The sequence below is a fragment of the Suricata suricatta genome, chromosome 1 (genome assembly GCF_006229205.1).
Source record: "Suricata suricatta isolate VVHF042 chromosome 1, meerkat_22Aug2017_6uvM2_HiC, whole genome shotgun sequence".
In the NCBI taxonomy this organism is placed as follows: Eukaryota; Metazoa; Chordata; class Mammalia; order Carnivora; family Herpestidae; genus Suricata; species Suricata suricatta.
This window is the reverse complement of record NC_043700.1, coordinates 2,599,779-2,619,355: the sequence shown is the minus strand read 5'-3', so window position 1 is coordinate 2,619,355 and position 19,577 is coordinate 2,599,779. Positions and strand designations below refer to the sequence as shown.

Sequence of the window (19,577 nt, the reverse complement as noted above, 5' to 3'; positions counted from 1 at the left end):
CTGACTAACATGCACAGCATCGGAAGGACTAGAATATAAGCACGGACAGTATTTAAAACACCCGAGTGAAGCCGTCCTATGTCTGCTTCTCTTCTGTGACAACAAGAGAATCGCCTCACTAGGACCGTACATAGGTCACCCTGCTGACCCGCATCGCAGTGGTCCAGACCCCGTAGAAATTACCACGTACAGGTTGGTCGGCGCTAGTCTCCCTTTAAGTATTTTTCAGTGCTTTTATTTTTTTTGAGAGACAGAGAGCTAGAGCAAGCCGGGGAGGGGAAGAGAGAGGGAGACACAGAGTCTGAAGCATCTCCATGCTCCGAGCTGTCATCACAGAGCCCGACGCAGGGCTTGAACTCAGGAGCTGTGAGATCATGACCTGAGCCGAAGTCGGACGCTCAACTGACTGAACCCCCAGGCGCCCCTGCACTAGCCTCTACCTAGCTTTACAGGATTTACCCAGAGGTTTCGTTTTGTGAATTATATTTTTGTTTGATAACTATTCTTTATATTTTGTGACAATTTACTAGTTGACACACACTGCCATTTATTTTTGTCTTTTGGAACAAATGGATATATTGCTGGCCACCAGTACCTTGAAAAGACAAAAGGGCCTCCAGAAGGGTGGCATAAATCATTTAATTATAAGGATTAAACTGAAAGCATATGACTCGAGAGTGAATTAAATGGAGGCTGACAGATGATATCACCAAATGCTATAAAATCCAGCATTTTACGGCAAGAGTGATAACAGAGTTTTTGTTCCATTCTTCTTTAGGGGAAATAAAAAGTAATCACTATCATATTAGTCAAAGTCATAGACAGATTGTTTTTGCAAACGGTCACTCATGGGAACATAAGATTCACAGAGACTTCTCTGCCTTTCCAGAAAGGCAATGTTGGGTCATGAATCACAAGACACTTTTTCTCTGATTTTGATTTTTCTTTCCCGTATTATGGCATTCATAATAATTCTATAAAAAGGAAAACGCCATAAGTTCTATTCAGATTCAAAATTTTTATTTTTCTCCACTATAATGGATTTTAACATCAAGACATTTGAGGGCTATTTGATCTCTACAAGATAATCAAATGAGTCTTTTTTCTCCATCTTTTAACAAAGTAAACATTTCAGAAAACAGTGAACTGAGCATAATTCCATCTGTTAAATTCAAACACTAAACTCTTACACGACGATGTGAAAAAATTTGAAATTTCAGCTTGAAATTGGCAAAAACTCTGAAGTGATCCAGTTACCAGCACTCCATAGCAAGTGCAAGAGTCAGTACACGTGATCAAATGTGTTAATTTGCTAGTGAAATCCAAGCTGAAGGAGCACACCGGCCTGTGTCCTGGAACCTCGGCCGGCGCGTCTCCGCTATGTCACCTGTCAGCTGTGGGGTCTGTCCTGTCACAGCACATCCTTTTCTTCTGTAAATAAGTCATTATTTCTGACCACTCCCAGTTCTGAAATTCTACGACATTGGAAACAATCAAAAGATATTTTTACTGTTGAATGGATATAAAATTTTTCTTGTGATGATTTCAACAAAGTTGACCTTTGATCTCCCTAAAGCAGTTGGATAAGTGATAGCTTGTGTGTGGGGTGTAAGAAAAAGAGAAGTGGAGTCCAGGGTCGGTGGGCTCCGGGAGTGCTGTTTATGGATTTGGGAAAACGGGGATGGTGGATTTGTAGTGGAAGAGAATTAGATGTTATTTTTGGATAATAGGGTTTTGACATCCTTCCGTGCTTGGTGTTAGGTTTCTAATCTTGCTTCCATATGTAGCATATATCGGAGATGTGAATGAAGTTAGAACTCGCCCATTAGATGTTGTGGAATCTAATTCTGAGGTAACGCGACTGAGAACAAGGTGATGGGGGTAAAGATGTATACGGCAGATCTTTAAAAACCTCTTCGTTTATAGGGCTTTAATGAGTTGAAATGTAAAAGGAGACAAAAGGAATGAGCTGTGGCTGAAGGCAGAGTTCTGGATCCTGAGGCAGGTGTCAGTACTGTTAAGCTCTATCATAAAGTCAGGGGACTTATTTGGGAATCCTAGGATTTCTTAAGACAAGGTTTTATGGTCTGTCTGGCAAGCACATGGGGAGTCCGGTGTCCAGAAGATTCTCTGCAGCTCTGGTCAGTTTATTGAAATCTGATACATCACACATCTTGGTCAGTGAAACAACAGTTGAGGAGCCAAATAATAAAATTCCAGAGGTAGCTGGAATAAAATAGCTCTCTTTGTGGAAACTTCTAGAAGTAGTTAACACACATCAGTATGAAATAAGATCTGAATGGAGTGGACCTTTTGGGAGAGGTAATTACTGATCTGTCCCCCTGCACAATAATTAAAATAACTGCTAAGAAATTGCTCATTCATGTTTATTATTTCTTTATTAATTTGAATGTTTCATCATCAAACATTTTTTACCTATAAAAGATGCATTCCCAGACCTAGAGGAATAGAGTGGTTCTAATGAAAAGTACAAATGAACAAATAATTCATCAGGGAATGAGGGGAAATCTTCTGCATCTACTCAGGACCTACTATTCGCCTTTCAGGCTATCAAGAATGCTTGAAATGTGTGCTGTCGGTCGTCTTAGCCTCAATGTCCTGAATCCACTGTGACCCAGATAACGCCATTTTATGTTCCTACAGCTGAAGCCTTCTGTATTGAGTTTCATGCGGTAATCCCATGGAAATAAATCGATGAAATACCCACGTCATTATATAAACATGTCATTACACGTTTCCACTTCAGTACATGACAGCTAATGGAACTCCCTCGTTGAAAAGTCAGCTTAGGGAGAAATAGGAAACTGTTTCCTCCGTTCAACACTGGTTAAATAATATTGCTGTATCCATTTTTCATATTTCATTAACTGGATATTTCTGATTGAATATTATTTTTAAATCTTCCCAAACGTTGTAAAAATTAGAATGTATGAACACTTAAAAGATAAGCAACTATTTTCATGATTTTAATCATTTTAACACTTGGATATCTCCAGATGCTTAACAGTTGATCTGAATTAAAAGCAGTCACTGACAAGTTGGAGTTAATATAACCACCAGTGAACCTTAGTAACATGAATATGTTTTAGTGTTTCTAATTTTTTTTAATGTTTTTTATTTATTTTTGAGAGACAGCGTGAGCAGGGGAGGGTCAGAGAGAGAGGGAGACACAGAATCTGAAGACAGACTCTAGGCTCTGAGCTAGCTGGCAGCACAGAGCCCGACACAGGGCTCAAACCCATGAACCGTGAGGTCATGACCTGAGCCGAAGTTGGACGCTTAACCAACTGAGCCACCCATGCATCCCTATTTTGGTTTTTCTACTCTGACTGTCCAACTTCCCTAGATGATTCAGTGAACAGAGTACTCACTCTCCCATCCCTGTCTTGAAGGACTCAAGTAAATTACTCAATTCAAGTAAAAACAAAAACAAATTAAATGCAGATGAACTCTTCATGGTGTTCATTGTACACCAGACTTCACAGCACGTGTGTCAGAGTTCCCAGTGAGCGAGCGTCATGTCTCCATGCAGCAGCGTGAGGCTGTACGTGCAGGTTTCAAGTCAGGCGGTCCGCATCACTGACATCTCAGAGGTAAGCTGCGTGAGCACGGGCTGGCGCTCACGAGCCAGTTAGGCTGACGGATGGCAGTCACTCATGCGGAAATTCTTTGAACGAATGAGACGTGGAAAACGAGGCACGGTACTCTTGCTCCTAAAGCCGTGATAAGGCAGCAGCGGTCTGGTTGTGGCTGTCACTTGTCGGGAATTGAGGGCCTCGCTACAGTGCTTGAGGTGGTGCACTCTGGCATTTGGTTTGACAATTACTTTGTATTTATTTTCTATAAAATAATAAGAGTAGCAACATATGAGTAGTAACAGCAGGAGTAAATCCCAGTGCTGTTGGTAATCCCTTATATTTACACGAAGTTTACTTAGGAAGAGCTCTGTATGTTTTCATAAATCTTTTTCTCTTTCTTATAAAAATCTCTCTAATATTGGGGCAGGAAGAAAGAAGCGCAATCCATGTTTACCACTCAGGAACAGAAGCGGGACAAGGTAAAGGAAAGTGTACTCGAGAATGAACTTAGTCTGGACACCATGGGAAGGGGTCAGGTGACCCTCATTTCCCGTCTCCTAGGAGGCCTCGTGCCCCTGGGCCCCTGCAGTCTGACTAGGGGCTCTCAGCCGCGCTTCCAGTGGGATCATTCCATTGGCCCACCGTTCTATGTCTTCCCCTTGGGCCTGTAGACATTTCCCATGGGCACCTTTGCTTTCTCACATTTTCTGTTTTCTTCTTGTCAAGAATTACACGGACTGGGGGAGGGAAGAGCAGTATTCACAGAACCACGACTCACGTCCCGAGTTTCCTCCAGGATAACATCTTGACGATCAGTGTGAGGTTCACTTGGTTGGCTGTAAATTTGGCATGCCTCTTGATCCAATGTGGAAGACCTTTCTGGGTAAAGGAAGGTAGAACAGTTATTTTACGAGCAAGGAAGAATTAGGTCTCCTGTGGGACTTTCCAAAATGATTTTCATTCATTATTTATTACAATTATTTTGGCCAAACCCAGTGAATCTTCAGGAGCAAGTGAGAAGAGCCAGGCCTGCCTCTTACGTGGTTGATCAGGATGTGTCTTGGCTAGTCCTCGTGTCCCTGTCACGAATGCCTGAGGGAGCCCAGGGTGGGCACGGCCAAGGTTGGGAGGGGTTCCTCTCAAGACCAGGTTGGGGGGGTGAGGGGCCACTCCCAGGGGAACTCACTCTGTATCAGGAACCGTCACCTTAGTCTTGTGTGTGCTTAACTGCACACACCTGAAACTGCGCTCCTGAAAGGAAGCTGACTTCCTCGGGGGCACCTCCGTTCACTTGGGCTGTAGCGAAATTCCCCCGTGTGTCCTACTTAGGGTCCTCTAATTCACCATTTTGTAAGGTTATTTTCAGGATCAAAAGAGATGTCCTGGACAGAACGGCCTGATGCGCTGCCCGGCACAGTTTGCGTTCTGCCAGCACCGCGTCCCATGCCCCCTTCACGTGCGCGGTCGCCTTGTGGAAATACACATCTGGAGTCAGGGCCCCGCCTGCCTATTTACTTTGTTCCTGAATGAAAAGAAGACCCTGAGATCCATGTGTGAAAACAGTAAATTAACCACAGCTTGTAGTTCTCTACTAAAGTCAAATATAAAGCCAATGCATTGTCAATCATGATATTCCCATAAACAAACAAATATATGCAAAAAAACCCACAAGTTTTAGATCACAGGGATTAAAATTATATGCTGAAATTTCTATACTACCAATAAATGGTTGTTTTCAAAATAACTCAGTGATATGTTCCTAATTTCCCATTTCCCACTGTCTTCACCATTTCCATTTCATGAATTGAGATTTTCATAAGCAATATGGCAAAAAAAAAACCCTGAACATTTTCTATCATTAAAAATAATTACATAGTTGAATTTTGTAGGAAAGCTCAAGTTTCTTTAAGAAAAACATTGCTGAAACTGTCTTGGGGTTTAAAAATATGCAACTATAATCTGAGCAAAATACATTTTAATTATGGTATTTTTGATAAAGATATTGGTAGAAGTCTTTGACTTGACACATTGTCTAGATATTGGTTCTATATTGATATTTATTTTCATGAGCTAGCAAAATCTGTGTTCAATCTAGCCTTAACGTCTTCCCTGTTTTGATATCAAATTATTTAAGCATGAATTGTTAGTGTTTTCAGCCGTTCTGAACTTCATATTTATCCATGAAGATTCTTCAAGACTGCAAATTCCCATAGCTGAATTTTAAGGAAATCAAGAATAGTTCATCAGATTCTTGGACTAGTCAAGGTATTTTAAGCAATTAGTGAATTGCAGAATTTAAAATGAAAACATGCTTGAGTTGTTTTTTTTTTAAGACCTATTATTGCTAACTCTACCCCAACCCCAGAAAGTAGTCTTTTTCAGAGAAGAAGTTACTTCTTAAATTATTCTGCATATAGGGAATTTAAAAACTACCATTCTATCAGGCAATCTGTTCTGGAAACAATCAAATTGCACTTTGTGTAGTTAATGAAATGTGATATGTGCTCAGCTGGACGTGTTTCACTGTACTTCTGGATATTCCTTCGTGTCAGTGTATACGTTTGTACGCGCACCTGTTTCTATCCGTAAAGCTGGAAGAAGCCCTCAGTGCAGCACGGCGTGCTGCTTGTGGTCACCTGTGCGGCCCTTGGAAAGTACGGGTGGTTCATTCAGAAGCAGCCACGTCTCCTGCCGTGTGGCCGCCTGTAAATGGGCTGCTCTGTACTGGTGTCCTGTTCCCACAGAGCCCTGACGAAGGACCCGAGACTCCCGCGCAGTGAGCTCTTCCAGCCGCTGCCCAGGACGTGTGTCCCTCCTGTTCTTCGCGAGCACTTGGTGGTGCAGCAGGACCCTTCCAGCTAGACTCTGAGCCCTGATGGGCAAGGCTGTGCCTGCAGGTTGCAGCAGGACTTAGTACCTTGTGAAACGTATCACGTACTAAGTGCTTAGCGTGTGCGTCTGGATTACTGAATGGATGTCGCATGGAAGTGTCAGATGTTAACTATTGTTATTTGTCTTCCTGTACAGATTGTGAGCTCCTGGTGATCCAGGACTGCGATCAGTTAAGTTTATATTTTCTGCAACTAGGAAAGTGTCTGAAATACAGTAGACACTATAAGCAGATGTTAAAAATGATTTAATTAATGTCGTAGATAAGAGAATGAGATTTTCCAGATATGTGTTCTCAATTATCTTTTTATTCATTTTTTATACCCATTAATATTGGGTCAGAAAAGGAAAACACCATAATAGAGAATTATACTCTCAATGTATTTTATCAATAAGGTGAAATGTTACTAGACTAAGCTACTATATATAAATGACTAGCTTCATGATCACGCAGAAATCATACAATGTACATGTAATGAAAATAATATTAATAGTTTACATTTACAATTAAAGCAGTCACTTCTACTTCAACAGTTTTGCTTAAACCTTAAATATAGGAGACATGGATAATCTAAACGCACAGAATGGTGATGCCAGGCAAATATTAACTACGTGACTGTAAGTTTAATTCTGTATGCTAGAAGGAGCCAAACTTACAAAAATTTATAGAAGTTCCCATTTATTAAAAAAAAAAAAAGCATTCTGAGGCAGCTTGATAGCTCAGTTAGTTAGAGCATAGTCCTTAAAAAAAATTCTGTATTCCTTCTACTGTTATCTCCAATATGAAAAGTAGCAAATACAAAAAAACCCCACAAAAATCATCGGGAGAAGTAGAAAAGCAATAGAAAGTAGGAAGGAGAGCAGGGGGCCCGCAAGGCGGCCGTCAGGGCTGAGGTGCCAGCGGCCCACAGATTCCATATTTATGTCTGCAGGTGCTCACGGCGGTCCGCCGCACCTCCTTATCGTGCCCTGTCCCTCTCTTGGACAAGCGAACTTGGTATTTTCTTGTTTCATGCCCTATAAACCGTAAGAGCATGTGTATTGGTCGTTGTTTGTAGAAGAAGGTGCTGATGACCGCGTCTCCCGCACTCCCACGCTGGCTTGTTACGGGGGTGTCCCTACTGCTAGGGCCTGACGTGATGGTTCTCTTCTCCCTCAAGCCCTCGTGTGAACTCTGTCCCCCTCAGGTCATCACAGCCATCCCTCTGCCGCCTCTCCCCATCTCTCAGGCTCCGCCTGCACCATCCTGTTTGCGTGTTCTGCTCAGGCCTGCTTCTGCCCCCCGCACTACCCTGTATCCCATTTGTGCAGCCTACTCTGTGCGAGATAAATGTCTTTTAATTTTTTCCTGCTGTTTTTTATTCCCTCACTCCAATCCATATGTCATATTGCCCCTGGTTCTCTCTCTAAGTACAAATACCTGCACAAAGCTGTGGGTCACTTCCTTGCACGGCCGCCAGTGTCCCCAGGGCCACACTTGGCGTAGGAGCCCCTGTGCTCTCTCCCCGGGGCTGCAGCACAGCCCTTCCCGGGGGCTTACGACAAAGCGACTGTGAGGTGCACATGCAGCTGGAAATTGTTCTGCATCCAGGGAACGCCATGCTCTTCCAGACCTCCGCGCGATAGGGAAGACTCTCCGGAAACTTCCCTTCCGGTTGTGGAACCACCAGTGTCTGCTGTCCTTTTGGGACAGCTCACTTTTCTCTCTTCTGCAAAGCCTTGTCCAACCTTCCCTTTTCCTTCCATGCCTCTCTCAACCTTGCCATGAACCTTTGCCATAACAAGTATCATATTTCTTTTAAGTCTGTTATTTTTGACATAGAACAAAAGCATGAGCAGGAGAGGGACAGAGAGAGAGGGGGACATAGGATCCGAAGCAGGTTCTGTGCTAACAGGGAACCCAATGCAGGGCTGGAACTCACAAACCATGAGATAATGACAAGAGCCAAAGTCAGATGCTTAACTGACTGAACCACCCATGTGCCCCTTGTATGGTTTTTAAAGTACTTTCTTTGCTGTGTATGTAAGTAGACCATGGATAAGAGGGTCCTGTCCTGTTCAGTTCTACTCACAGTAACTAACACATTTTCTTGCCTCATAAGTCATAGTAAATCTGTTTTAAAAATTTAGACAATGCGCTGGTGATAAGTTCTTACCACGGTGTGTGAGTTACAACAATCTCTTCCATCTTCCCCAGTTGGATGCATTTAAAAATTGATGCAGAGCAAAATGCCCTTGGCCCATCCATCTCCAATGGCCCTGAGGCTGGGCAAGCCCGCCACCCTCAACAGCGATGAGCAGTGTGCAGTATCAGGCATCCGTGAGAGGTGGGCAGTGCGAACTCCTCCAGGAAGCCTTCCCGGAACTGGTGTTAACACCTTGAGCCACTGTATGTGCTCCACACAGGGCCAAAGTGTAGTCCACATTAGTGACTCATTTTGGGTCTATACAATCATATTTAGAGTTACAAAATATTTTACGATTGGCTGCAAGAATTCTTAGCTATGATTGCCTTACTTTACGGTTTCTGAGTGACACATTTCATGGAAACCAAGAGGTTCCAGAGATGTAACTACTTTGGTGATCTTATATTCACTCCAGACCTCAACACGCTTTTTGACATTTCTCTCTCGGCTTCAGGAGTTCATTTTTTTCTGTTCAAATGTTTTTACCATCCTGTTGAATAATACTATTTGGGGGAAATTCAGAGTATCATCTCACATAATCATGAAATAACATTGGTCATAAAATAATAGTTAGTGAAAATAAACAATAAAAAAAGTAGCTGATAAAAACTGAATTTGAAACCAAGAACAGCTATAGGTAAAAAGCAGCACTGATGTGTAATTTAGTAAATAGTAATTTGAAACCCCATTGCGAGTACACATATTTTATCTCGAGTTTCATTCTTAAATAATGAGAGTTGTGTTTGAGAGCAGAACTCACACCCTTCAAGAAATTCGTTGTCAATGAACTCGACTTTTCAAGTGAACCAGCAAAGCAGCCTGAAGCGGTGCTCTGGTCTCAAGCAGAATTCTTTCCAGATGACTGCAAATCCAAGAGCTTACAAAAACGAGTAATTCACTGTACAGTGGAACCTTGGATTGCGAGCAATTTGTTCACTGAGTGTTCCGCAAGACGAGCAAACATTTCTAATAAATTTGAACTTGATAAACAAGCGATATCTTCACGATGAGCAGTGCGTGATGCCGAATATCACGTGATCACAGCTGAGCCAAAGGCTCTTGAAATTCACTTTGATACTTTGGATGATAAGTGTTTCCAGAATGAATTATGCTCGCAAACCAAGGTTTTACTCTACTTATCTTTACTGAATGCAAATGTGAAGGGCATGTCCCTTTGTGTGTGTTGGTGTGTTTTGTTTGTTTTTGTTTTTGATTGCTTTTTGTTTCTTTTTTCTTTTTGGCACATGGCAACCTTTTGTTAGATTACTAAGGATATTTTTACTGAGAAGTACATTACTCAAATTGAAATAACTCTCAGGTAAAGTTAAATGATAACAGGGTCCGATAAATATTTGAAGCTTTTCCAGTTGTTTGTAGGCAAAGATATCAGAGATTTGTAAATTCTGTTCAGTTGTGGTTCTCAAAGCTCACCTGCACACGAAAGCACCTTCTTGGGGCGCCTGTTAAGTGGCCAACTTCGGCTCAGGTCATGATCTCACGGTTCGTGGGTTCAAGCCCTGCGTCGGACTCTGTGCTGACAGCTCAGAGCCTGGATCCTGCTTCGGATTCTGTGTCTCCCTCTCTTTCTGCGCCTCCCCCGCTCGTGCTCTGTTTCTGTCTCAATAATAAATAAACATAAAAAAAATTAGAAAGCACCTTCTCGGAAGGCGTTCAGACGGAGGCTGGAGGCACTCGTGAGGGCAGCCTTGGCGTTCAGCCTGCAGGCACAGAGGGGATCAGATCCAGACCCGTTCTGCTTTCACACAGGTATTGATGGGGAAGATAAGAACTAGACCAAATACTTGAGAGTTCAGTGAAAGTCTCTTGTAACAGTGTTATTTTGGTAGATGTTCAAGACAGATACCATTTAATCTTTTTCTTTAATTTTTAATATTTTATTTTATTATTGAGAGAGAGAGTATGCAGCGGGGGAAGAGCAGAGAGAGGAGGGAGACATAAAATCAGAAATAGGCAAAAGGCTCTGAGCTGTCAGCACAGAGCCCGATGCAGGACTCGAACTCGTGAACCACAGATCATGACCTGAGCCGAAGTCAGACGCTTAACTGACTGAGCCATTCAGGCGGCCCTAGATACCATTTAATCCTTAAGAACGTATTAAAGTTGGGTAAACAGTGTAACAGTTGTGGGGTGGTCATTTCCATCTGCCTGGTGTTTGCAACCTGTTTTATCTGGAACATTTAGTCCAGAGCATCTTTGGTACTTATATGACCTCAGAAGAAATCACAGGGAAACAGACACGAATGAAATTACTGAAGAAATCCAATAACCATCGCAACTCTTAATAGATGTTTTGAAACAACTGGGTTTACTCTTCCTTAGAGACTCCGTGACGTAAGCACGCAGAACCAGGGCCTGCCGCGCTGGTCTCCTGCGGCTGGTGGCTCCCCGATGCCATGGGAACCTTCTCTGTATTCTTGACGTCGTCACCCTTTAGCAGCATCCAGACTGATCTTATCCGTGTTTTAGATTCAGATTAAAATGGTAGTCTCTTCTGTAGAGGGATATCTTTGAGATCTAAAGATAAATCTTAACAATACTTTCTGAGATATTTTTGATAAACCACAGGATTTTTTCCCCCTGAAATGAACGTGGAATTCACACCAGAGAGTTTTACTTCGCTGCTTCGGAATGCTGCTGTTCTACATCCATGCAGCGTCGCTCACCAGGGTTTGAAAGCAGTCTTGGCATGTGTCAGAGGCAATGATTCTACGACCCCTTAACCACACAGTGCACAGACCTGGTGGAGACGAGTTCTTTCCGTTTGTGGAGAGAGGCGGCAGAGCGGGGTGTTGCTGGTGCTTGTGGATGCACGGAGTCCGCCAGTCCACCAGGGAGTTCTCCATCCTTTCAAACTGATCCACACTGCTTCCTCCAGGAGCAAATGTCTGCGGTTCCCATCATAACTGGAAATGAATTACTACGTCATGTGAGGCATTTTGTGTGAACAAAGCTCTCTTTGGTGGACTGAAAGTTGGAAAACTGAATTCTGGATTATTCAAATACTTTTCAACTGTCTAGCAGGGAAGAGGAATATATTTCATATCATGACATTGGATGGGCCTAGAGGCTTTGGACACTTAGGAATCAAGTGCAGGACTTTTAATAAATAAGAAATTGCATGATGCCATTGAACACTGAAGCAAACTTTTTCTTTTATAGTTTATTGTCAAGTTGTTTTCCATATAACACCGAGTGCTCTTCCCCACAAGTGCCCTCCTCCATGCCCATGATCCCCCTCCCCCTTCAGCCCTCAGTTTGTTTTCAGTATTCAAGAGTCTCTCATGGTTTGCCTCCCTCCCTCTCCCTGACTCTCTTTCCCCCTTCCCCTCCCCATGGTCCTCTGTTAGGTTTCTCCAGTCAGACCTGTGAGTGAAAACGTAAGCTAAGTGATGTCAGTCAGGCGGAGAAGGACAGATACCATATGTTCAGTGAACTTTTGAAAAAATCATAGAGGCACCATAGGAAGAAAGTACCACCGATACTGGAAATAGGAGCTGCCCTACCAGAGATAACTTGACTTAACTGTCTATTTGATAGGATGTGTGTGTGTGCGTGCGCGCATGTGTGTGTGCGTGTTTAATTCAAGATTAAATGATAGAAAAAGCTGTAAAATGTTTGTCGAAAAACATCAACCCAAATAAGGCTTGGCAGACTTTTTTTATTAGCACATCTTTACTGGTTTTGTTGTTTGTCCCCCAGAAAGGTTTGGACGCAGGTGTTAGCTGCAGAGGTTGGTCTGTGCGGCTCCTGAGAAGGCACATGGGTCACACGGGAACGCCGTGTCCTTCCTGTCAGTGCGGGCACACCGCTCCCCCACGGGAAGTCTCTTGTCACAGAACACTCCCGTGGAACCAGGAGCCAGAGGCCAGCGTCACGGAGGGTCCGGGCCAAGCGGGTCCCTTTCTGTGTCCAGGCCGTAGTCCTCCTGACAGGTGCTTGTGTTTCAGAGCTCAGTGTAGAAGCATTCGTTGGGGGGCCTGGGGGCTCAGGCAGTTAAGGATCTGGCTCTTCATTCTGGCTCAGGTCCTGATCTCACAGTTTCGTGAGCTTGAGCCTCACCAGGCTCCGTGCTGACAGCATGGAGCCTGCTTGGGATTCTCTCCCTCTCTCCTCTCTCTACCCCTGCCCCTACCCTGCTTGCACTGTCTCTCTCAAAATAAATAAACTTTAAAAAAGAAGAAGAGATATTAGATGGATTTGCCAACTTTTTCCCCGTTCTGAGTCTCATTAAAGCCTTCACCAAAAGCCAGTAAACCGTCTAGTCCTTTGTGTTCCTCACGTCTGGCTTTAACAATCTGATTCTGGATTTTAAACATCTCCACTTTCAGAACATTTATTCATTCAACAGTCATTATTCTAAACTAAAAAATAATCCAGACTTCTGGTCCTCCATGAAAAGTCAGAAGCTTGCGTCCCAGGTGTGAGTTTCCGTGGGACAGGAGGGCACAAGTGTCTCCCAGGGCTGCTGTCTTGCCCGGACCTTGCTCTTCAGTGATAAGCCCTGTGCAGTCTATTAGTGTGCACGGCCGTGCCGCCTCATACAGATGCCTCAGTTTACCCAGCATCCGGGTACAAGGTACAGACACTAGGGTGGACCCTGGCTCTTGTTGACACTTAGTCTACCTGGATTTTGTTTGTCTACTGAATATTTTCAATTTGATGTTCCAGTGGCTTTTGATACTTAAATACCTAATTTGACTCCAAAATAGTGAAACATTTGAGACGTCGCCCGCTAGGAGGAGTGGGCCCCTCCCTGGCGTGGCCCCCGAGGACCCTCACCCCCTTGCCGGTTCCGCCCTCAGACCCTCACTCCCTAGGGCCCTGCTTTAAGGCACTGCTCGGATGCCCTCCCTTCCAACCCAAGAACCACATAAAACACATGGAGACTCAGATTTCTTTGTTTCCCTTCGTAAAAAGAGAAGTACTTTAATCTGTAAAGCCTTTTGTGACGCTTCGTCCCGTGGTTGTCTGTCAGACACAGTGTCAGCAGGTTATAATCCTACTTTGTCGCCAGCGCGTTGGTACTTTGTGGCCAGAGTAGACTCATCAAACATCTGCATGAGCCCCGAGACCCTTCTCCTCATGCCTGCCCCCCTCCGTGGGAATTTAAAATAGCCCTTTGTTTTGCACTGGAATTGATATTGTCTTATGTTCTTTCCTTCTGGGCATCTTGAACTAAAATTATAGTACAACCTTGGTTTGCCAGCATAACTCATTCCGGAAACACACTTGTCCTCCATCTCAAGGGCCGTTGGCTCAGCTGTGGTCATGTGACGGCTGGTGCACGTGCCACCGTACCGCCAGACATCCCTCGTGTGTCAAGTTCAGATTTACTAGAGACGTTTGCCCGTCTCACGGAACAGCCTACTCATGGTTCACGGTGTTTCCGTATCTGGGTTTCTTAAATGCATCAGACTTACTGTAAAGGCTTAGTTAGCGGAGACTAACACTTTATGAGTGACTTTTAGGAAAAAGACTCAGCAACTGAGTATAAATGACCACATATCATTTTCTCTCTCCTTTACAAGGCTGCAGAACTCAAATCCTGATTATACAGAGATCATCAGGGTGGCATTATACTGTGAATCTATGGGTATATTGTCCTCCATGGAAAACGTCTCAAAACGCAAGTCTGGCAGGCCGACCTACCAGAAATCACTATTCCATCCTTCCTTCCTTCCCTCCCCCCTCTCTCCCTTTCTCCCTCTCTCTCTTCTCTCTCTACCTTCTTCCCTTCCTTTCCCTTCCCTTTCCTTCCTTCCTTCCTTCCCTCCCCCCTCTCTTTCTTTCTTTCTGAAAGGAAGAAGTCTAAGTTAGGTGGAACTTAATGTCAACAGGCCATGTGGTACTTCAAGTTCCCAGCTCTACTTTTTCACTGGTCAAAATTTGCATCACAATAGCAGGGGAGATGTTAGTGTGAGACTGTCTCCACGACCTTAATACACCGCCTCCCATGAGAGCAGTGCAGCTCTCAGTTCCGCAGAAGCTAAATCTTCATTTCTGTCACCTATTTCTTTGAGTTTAAGAGCTAAGTTTGATGAAGTCATTATAGTGATTCATTCCTGGAGTTTCCGTTGTACATGGAGTTAGCTGCCCGGAAGCCCCCCTAACTGCACGCCCCAGAAGTGTGGCAGGTGGAAATTCACGAGCCTGGCTTCCGTGAGGAGGGACGACTTTTTAATTTCCCGTGGAGCTCAAGGTCTTGGTGTTTGTAGAGGAAGGTGGTGTGAAGGTGCGGGGTCATGACTGGGCCGAGAGTGAGAGCTGGCAGTAGGGACCCTGAAGAGCGCCCTGTGGGCTCCGTGCATGGCCGCCCCTCCTTCTGGAAAGATTGGGCCTGACCGAGAAGGGATGTGGAAGTAGGAAACGCTTCCAGCTCCGTGAGAGAAGGCTCTAGGGCTTACTGGAGACCCCGCATGCTGGTGGGTAGTATGGATTACCAGATGAGGATTTGGAAGTCTTAGGAAAAAAAGATTCTTATAATCATATAAATAGACAAAAGCAAATAAAACTATCAAACATCACAAGACAACAACTGGTTACATTTGGGAAGAATTGAGACCCACATTCGTTTTTACCTTTTGAAATCCACAACCTTCTTTTCTTGACAAGCTCCGAGGGCAGAGGGGCATTGGATGACCTGCCCTATTTCATCTTTGTTTGACGCTAACGTACTGTCTACCATTACTTCGACCCAGTCTCTCCCCTCCTCTCTCGTAGGTTTTGACCTAGTAAAGTGTGAGGATCCGGGAGTCCCTAACTATGGCTACAGGATCCGAGATGAGGGCCACTTCACGGACACCGTCGTGCAGTACAGCTGTAACCCAGGCTACGCCATGCACGGCAGCAGCAGCCTGACCTGCCTGAGTGGCGACCGGAGAGTGTGGGACAAGCCACTGCCTTCCTGTGTGGGTGAGTGGGGTGCCAGCTTCCGGACACAAGCACACGTGCGAGCAGGGACCCCACGGTGCCTTGGAAGAGGGCAGAGTTCCTCTGCTCTCTCCCCGGTGTCGGTTTTATGTATTTCCAAGGTACGCGTGTCTCGTGTTGTTTCCTGTCTTAGGTAGGGAAGAACGCTTTCCTGGTACTGTTTTACTGAGACTGCACAGGATGAATAGACTCACAGCACGTGTGTGTCACTGTTTTATACTCACGACTTTAATTACGTAGCAGATAACGCCTTTCCATCAGGATGATGCTTGAGAATAAGCATAGAGGAAAGAAATGCTGGAGACGGACAAATGTGATTTTTTTTTTTTCGGTTCTGTATACAATGTGGGTGTGATGGTTTCGGAGTTTGTTTTTAAAAGCACCGGGTTGAATTCCATGGGCCTGGAGTAAATCCCCTCCTGTGTCCCCATCTCTCGCAGCGGAGTGTGGTGGTCACATCCACGCTGCCACCTCAGGGCGCATCCTGTCTCCTGGCTACCCCGCTCCCTATGACAACAACCTGCACTGCACCTGGACCATCGAGGCGGACCCGGGGAAGACCATCAGGTACCTGTTTCGTTTTGGTTTCCGCTTTGCAATCTTAGAATCCCGCATGTCTTCTACTTTTGTAGTGGAGATCATAGTGCATCTATTACTATCCAAGATTAGATTTAAGTTTCTGAATCAAAGTAAAACATGTAAAGGTGTGCATACATTTTTTGTTGGCTCACACGCTTACTGTGGTATTCCTTTAAGAACTTGTGTTAAGAGAAAACGAAAGAACATGCATCAGTTAGCTTTTGCTGCATAACAAACCAGCCCCCAAAACTTCGTTGCATAAAACAATTACTTGTCCACCCATGACTTTGCATGTTTCTCAGGAGGTTGTGGCCTGGGCAGGTTTGGCAGGGTGCTCCAGGATGCCTTCACGCAGGAATCCTGATCTCAGCTGCAGGGGAGGGAGGCCGGGGCCTCTCCATGCCACATTGCCGTTTCTTCCGTAAACCCATCATGGTGAACTTTGCCGGCAGCAAGCAATGACGTGCTTTTCCAACTTCAGCTTTTGCTCTGGTGCCATTTGTCAAAGCAAAACTCATGAGCAAGATAGGGTTTGACGAAATACTTTCCAGCCTTAATGGAAAAGCAAAGTCGTACTGAAAAGGGGTTTGCACACAGGGTTTGGGAGAATATCATTTGCAATGTACCAAAGTAAATGTGAGGTAGACCAAGAAAGCATTTCCATCTAAAGCTACACGTATAAAGAAAAATCTTTAAAAATCACAGAAAATCGGGGCACCTGGGTGTCTGGGTCAGTGAAGCATTCAACTCTTGATCTCAGCGCAGGTCTTGATCTCAGGGTTGTGAGACAGAGCCCATGTGGGCTTCTGCACTAGGCATGAAGCCTACTTAAGAAAATCACAGAAAATTGTGCAAATGTTTTAAAAGAAAATATTCTATTTCAATTGATGGTTCTCAGTTATTATGGTAATTTTTTATACCAATAAATAAACTAACGAAAAGTAATCTTTTTAAAGTATGTTTTCCATGTTCTGGTCAGAAGGCTATGTCAAAAACCACAGCACATAAATCAAAACGTAATTTCAAAATAAGTTGTTTCTTGATTATAGCTTTTGATGAACAAGAAGAGAGCACATAGCCCTTTGCAGAGTTTGTAAAACCGTTTTACTGTGTTCATTTATTTTTTCCCTTTCATTGTAGTTGTCCTGAAATCTCTGTACAAAATTTATTGTCCAAAAATTCTGCTCCACCCCGGGGCGCCTGGATGGCTCAGTCAGTTAAGCATCTGACTCTAGGTTCCGTGGGTTTGAGCCCTGCATCGGGCTCCTCTGAGCAGATGGTGCAGAGCCTGCTTGGGATTCTCTGTCTCCTTATTTTTTTTTTTTTGCCTCTGCCCCGCTCATGCTGTCTCTCTCTCTCTCAAAATAAATAAAGAAACTTCACAAAATTTAAAAAAAAAAAAAGGTTAACAACTCTGCCCCACCCCTAGCAACCATAATCCACAGGTCTCTGACCCCTTCACTGCCTTGTATACCAGGGGGCCCACGGGAGGCTAAATGGCCAATCCAGCTCCTTCTTCAAATATGTGAAGTGGAACCAAGGGGGAGATCAAGCACAGAAACCTCTTTATGGGGCAAAGGAATGGATAGAAACATTCATAAAGCACTGATTTTTTTGTCCTTATTCATAAAAGGCACCCTAGCAAGCTTAGTAATGTATGTGAAACAGACATGGACCCATCATGCTGTGACTTTACACCTTAGTGACAGTAAAATGGAATGAAAGCCGAGGGGAGACGCATATTGTATCCCATGATGCTCTGTGCCTTTCATGTGACATCCGTCCTCTGAAACCACCAGCTCCCTTCCACATTGTGACATGAACATCTCGCCTTCTTTATGAAGAGATTTTTTTAAGTTTATTTATTTATTTTGAGAGAATGAGGGGGGGTGAGGGAGGGAAAGTTGGAGGGGCAGAAGGAGAGGGAGGGAGAGAGAGAGGGAGGGAGAGAGAACCCCAAGCAGGCCAGACATGGGGCTCGATCTAAGGAACCATGAGATCCTGCTCTGAGCCGAAACCAAGACTCAGATCGACTGAGCCTCCCGGGTGCCTCAAACGTCTTGCGAACCTACACTAACATGGCACAGACTGTTACCACGTTCAAAGGCTAAGAGAAAATGATTGTTACTTAGGGGATCAAGAGAAGGAATGTAAATCACATGTATAATGCAAGATGTTATTTTATAATGACTGATTTAAAAATTAATTTGTGACCTTCATTAAGATAAATGACTAATTAGATAATTATTGATCTACTGGGACAAAATGAGGTATATTAGAGTAACAGTTTAAGAATCTATAATCTTTATGGAAATCAATGCACTTTTCCAGTGAACTAAATAAAACTAAATATTATTTCTTAACCTTTAACTCCTGAATGCTTGTTTGGAGTATTATAAAAGCCATTACACTTGGTTTTATTTTTAAAAATTCTAGGCATATTTTATGATTCACAAAATAACTTGACATAAACAGGATATAGTTTCTTTTAGGGAGATTTCAAATTTTTGTATTTCTTACAAGTTCTGTTGTGATTTGTTTCCTAAGAATTAAAATAAGCACTGTTCTCCTAAATGCAAACCAAATGATGGACTCATTCTTGGCAGGTGAATCTAACACTTCATTAACATTTTAATAAGAAAAGAGAAAAGAAAGTAATAAAGAATGAGTTGAAGTAATAAAAACTAGAACTTTTATATCGTGGACTGGGCTCTGATGTTTAACCATTAGGATTCGGGGGAAAAAAAGACATTGGATACACCAATTTGTTGTTCTGGGAATGTCATTCTTCTCTTCCATATCTTTCAAATATGAGAGGTTACCTTACCAAATTTGTAAATGTATCTTCTTGATTTAAGCCATAAAGTCCTTCCCAATATGGAAAGTAAGAGGGAGGCATCAGTATTTATAATAAATTTAATCAATCAGTGTTCAACTTTGTCTCAAAATGTTTCTGGTGATTTATCTTCATTAAGAAAATATATATTAATTTTGGTGTGGCACTTTGGGGAAAAAAAAACATAGTTAAAAGTATTAGGCTTGGGGCGCCTGTGGCTCAGTCCGTTAAGTGTCCCACTTCAGCTCAGGTCATGATCTCACGGTTTATGGGTTCGAGTCCCGTATGGGGCTCTGTGCTGATAAATCAGAGCCTGGAGCCTGCTTCGGATTCTGTGTCTCCCTCTCTCTCTCCTGCTTGTGCTCTGTCTCTCTCAAAAATAAACAAACAATAAAAAATTTTTTTAAAGTATTAGGCTTAAAATGGTACTAATACTCAGAAAAATAGGGTCTGGCTTCAGCTTTTATATTTGTTGGCTAGTTACTAAATCGTAGTTATCCCACTGGTAACAGGCAATATTAACTAAACTGTTTATTT

The 19,577-nt window shown here is 43.5% G+C and overlaps 1 protein-coding gene across 1 annotated transcript in view; it reads left to right on the top strand.

Annotated features, from left to right (window-relative positions):
- CSMD1 (CUB and Sushi multiple domains 1) overlaps positions 1-19,577 on the top strand; it is a 1,512,254-nt gene that overhangs the window by 1,217,080 nt on the left and 275,597 nt on the right. The window contains exons 38-39 of the mRNA XM_029933196.1: positions 15,416-15,607; positions 16,066-16,192. Of these exons, the coding sequence (XP_029789056.1) occupies positions 15,416-15,607; positions 16,066-16,192 (319 nt within the window). The remainder of the gene's footprint in view (positions 1-15,415; positions 15,608-16,065; positions 16,193-19,577) is intronic.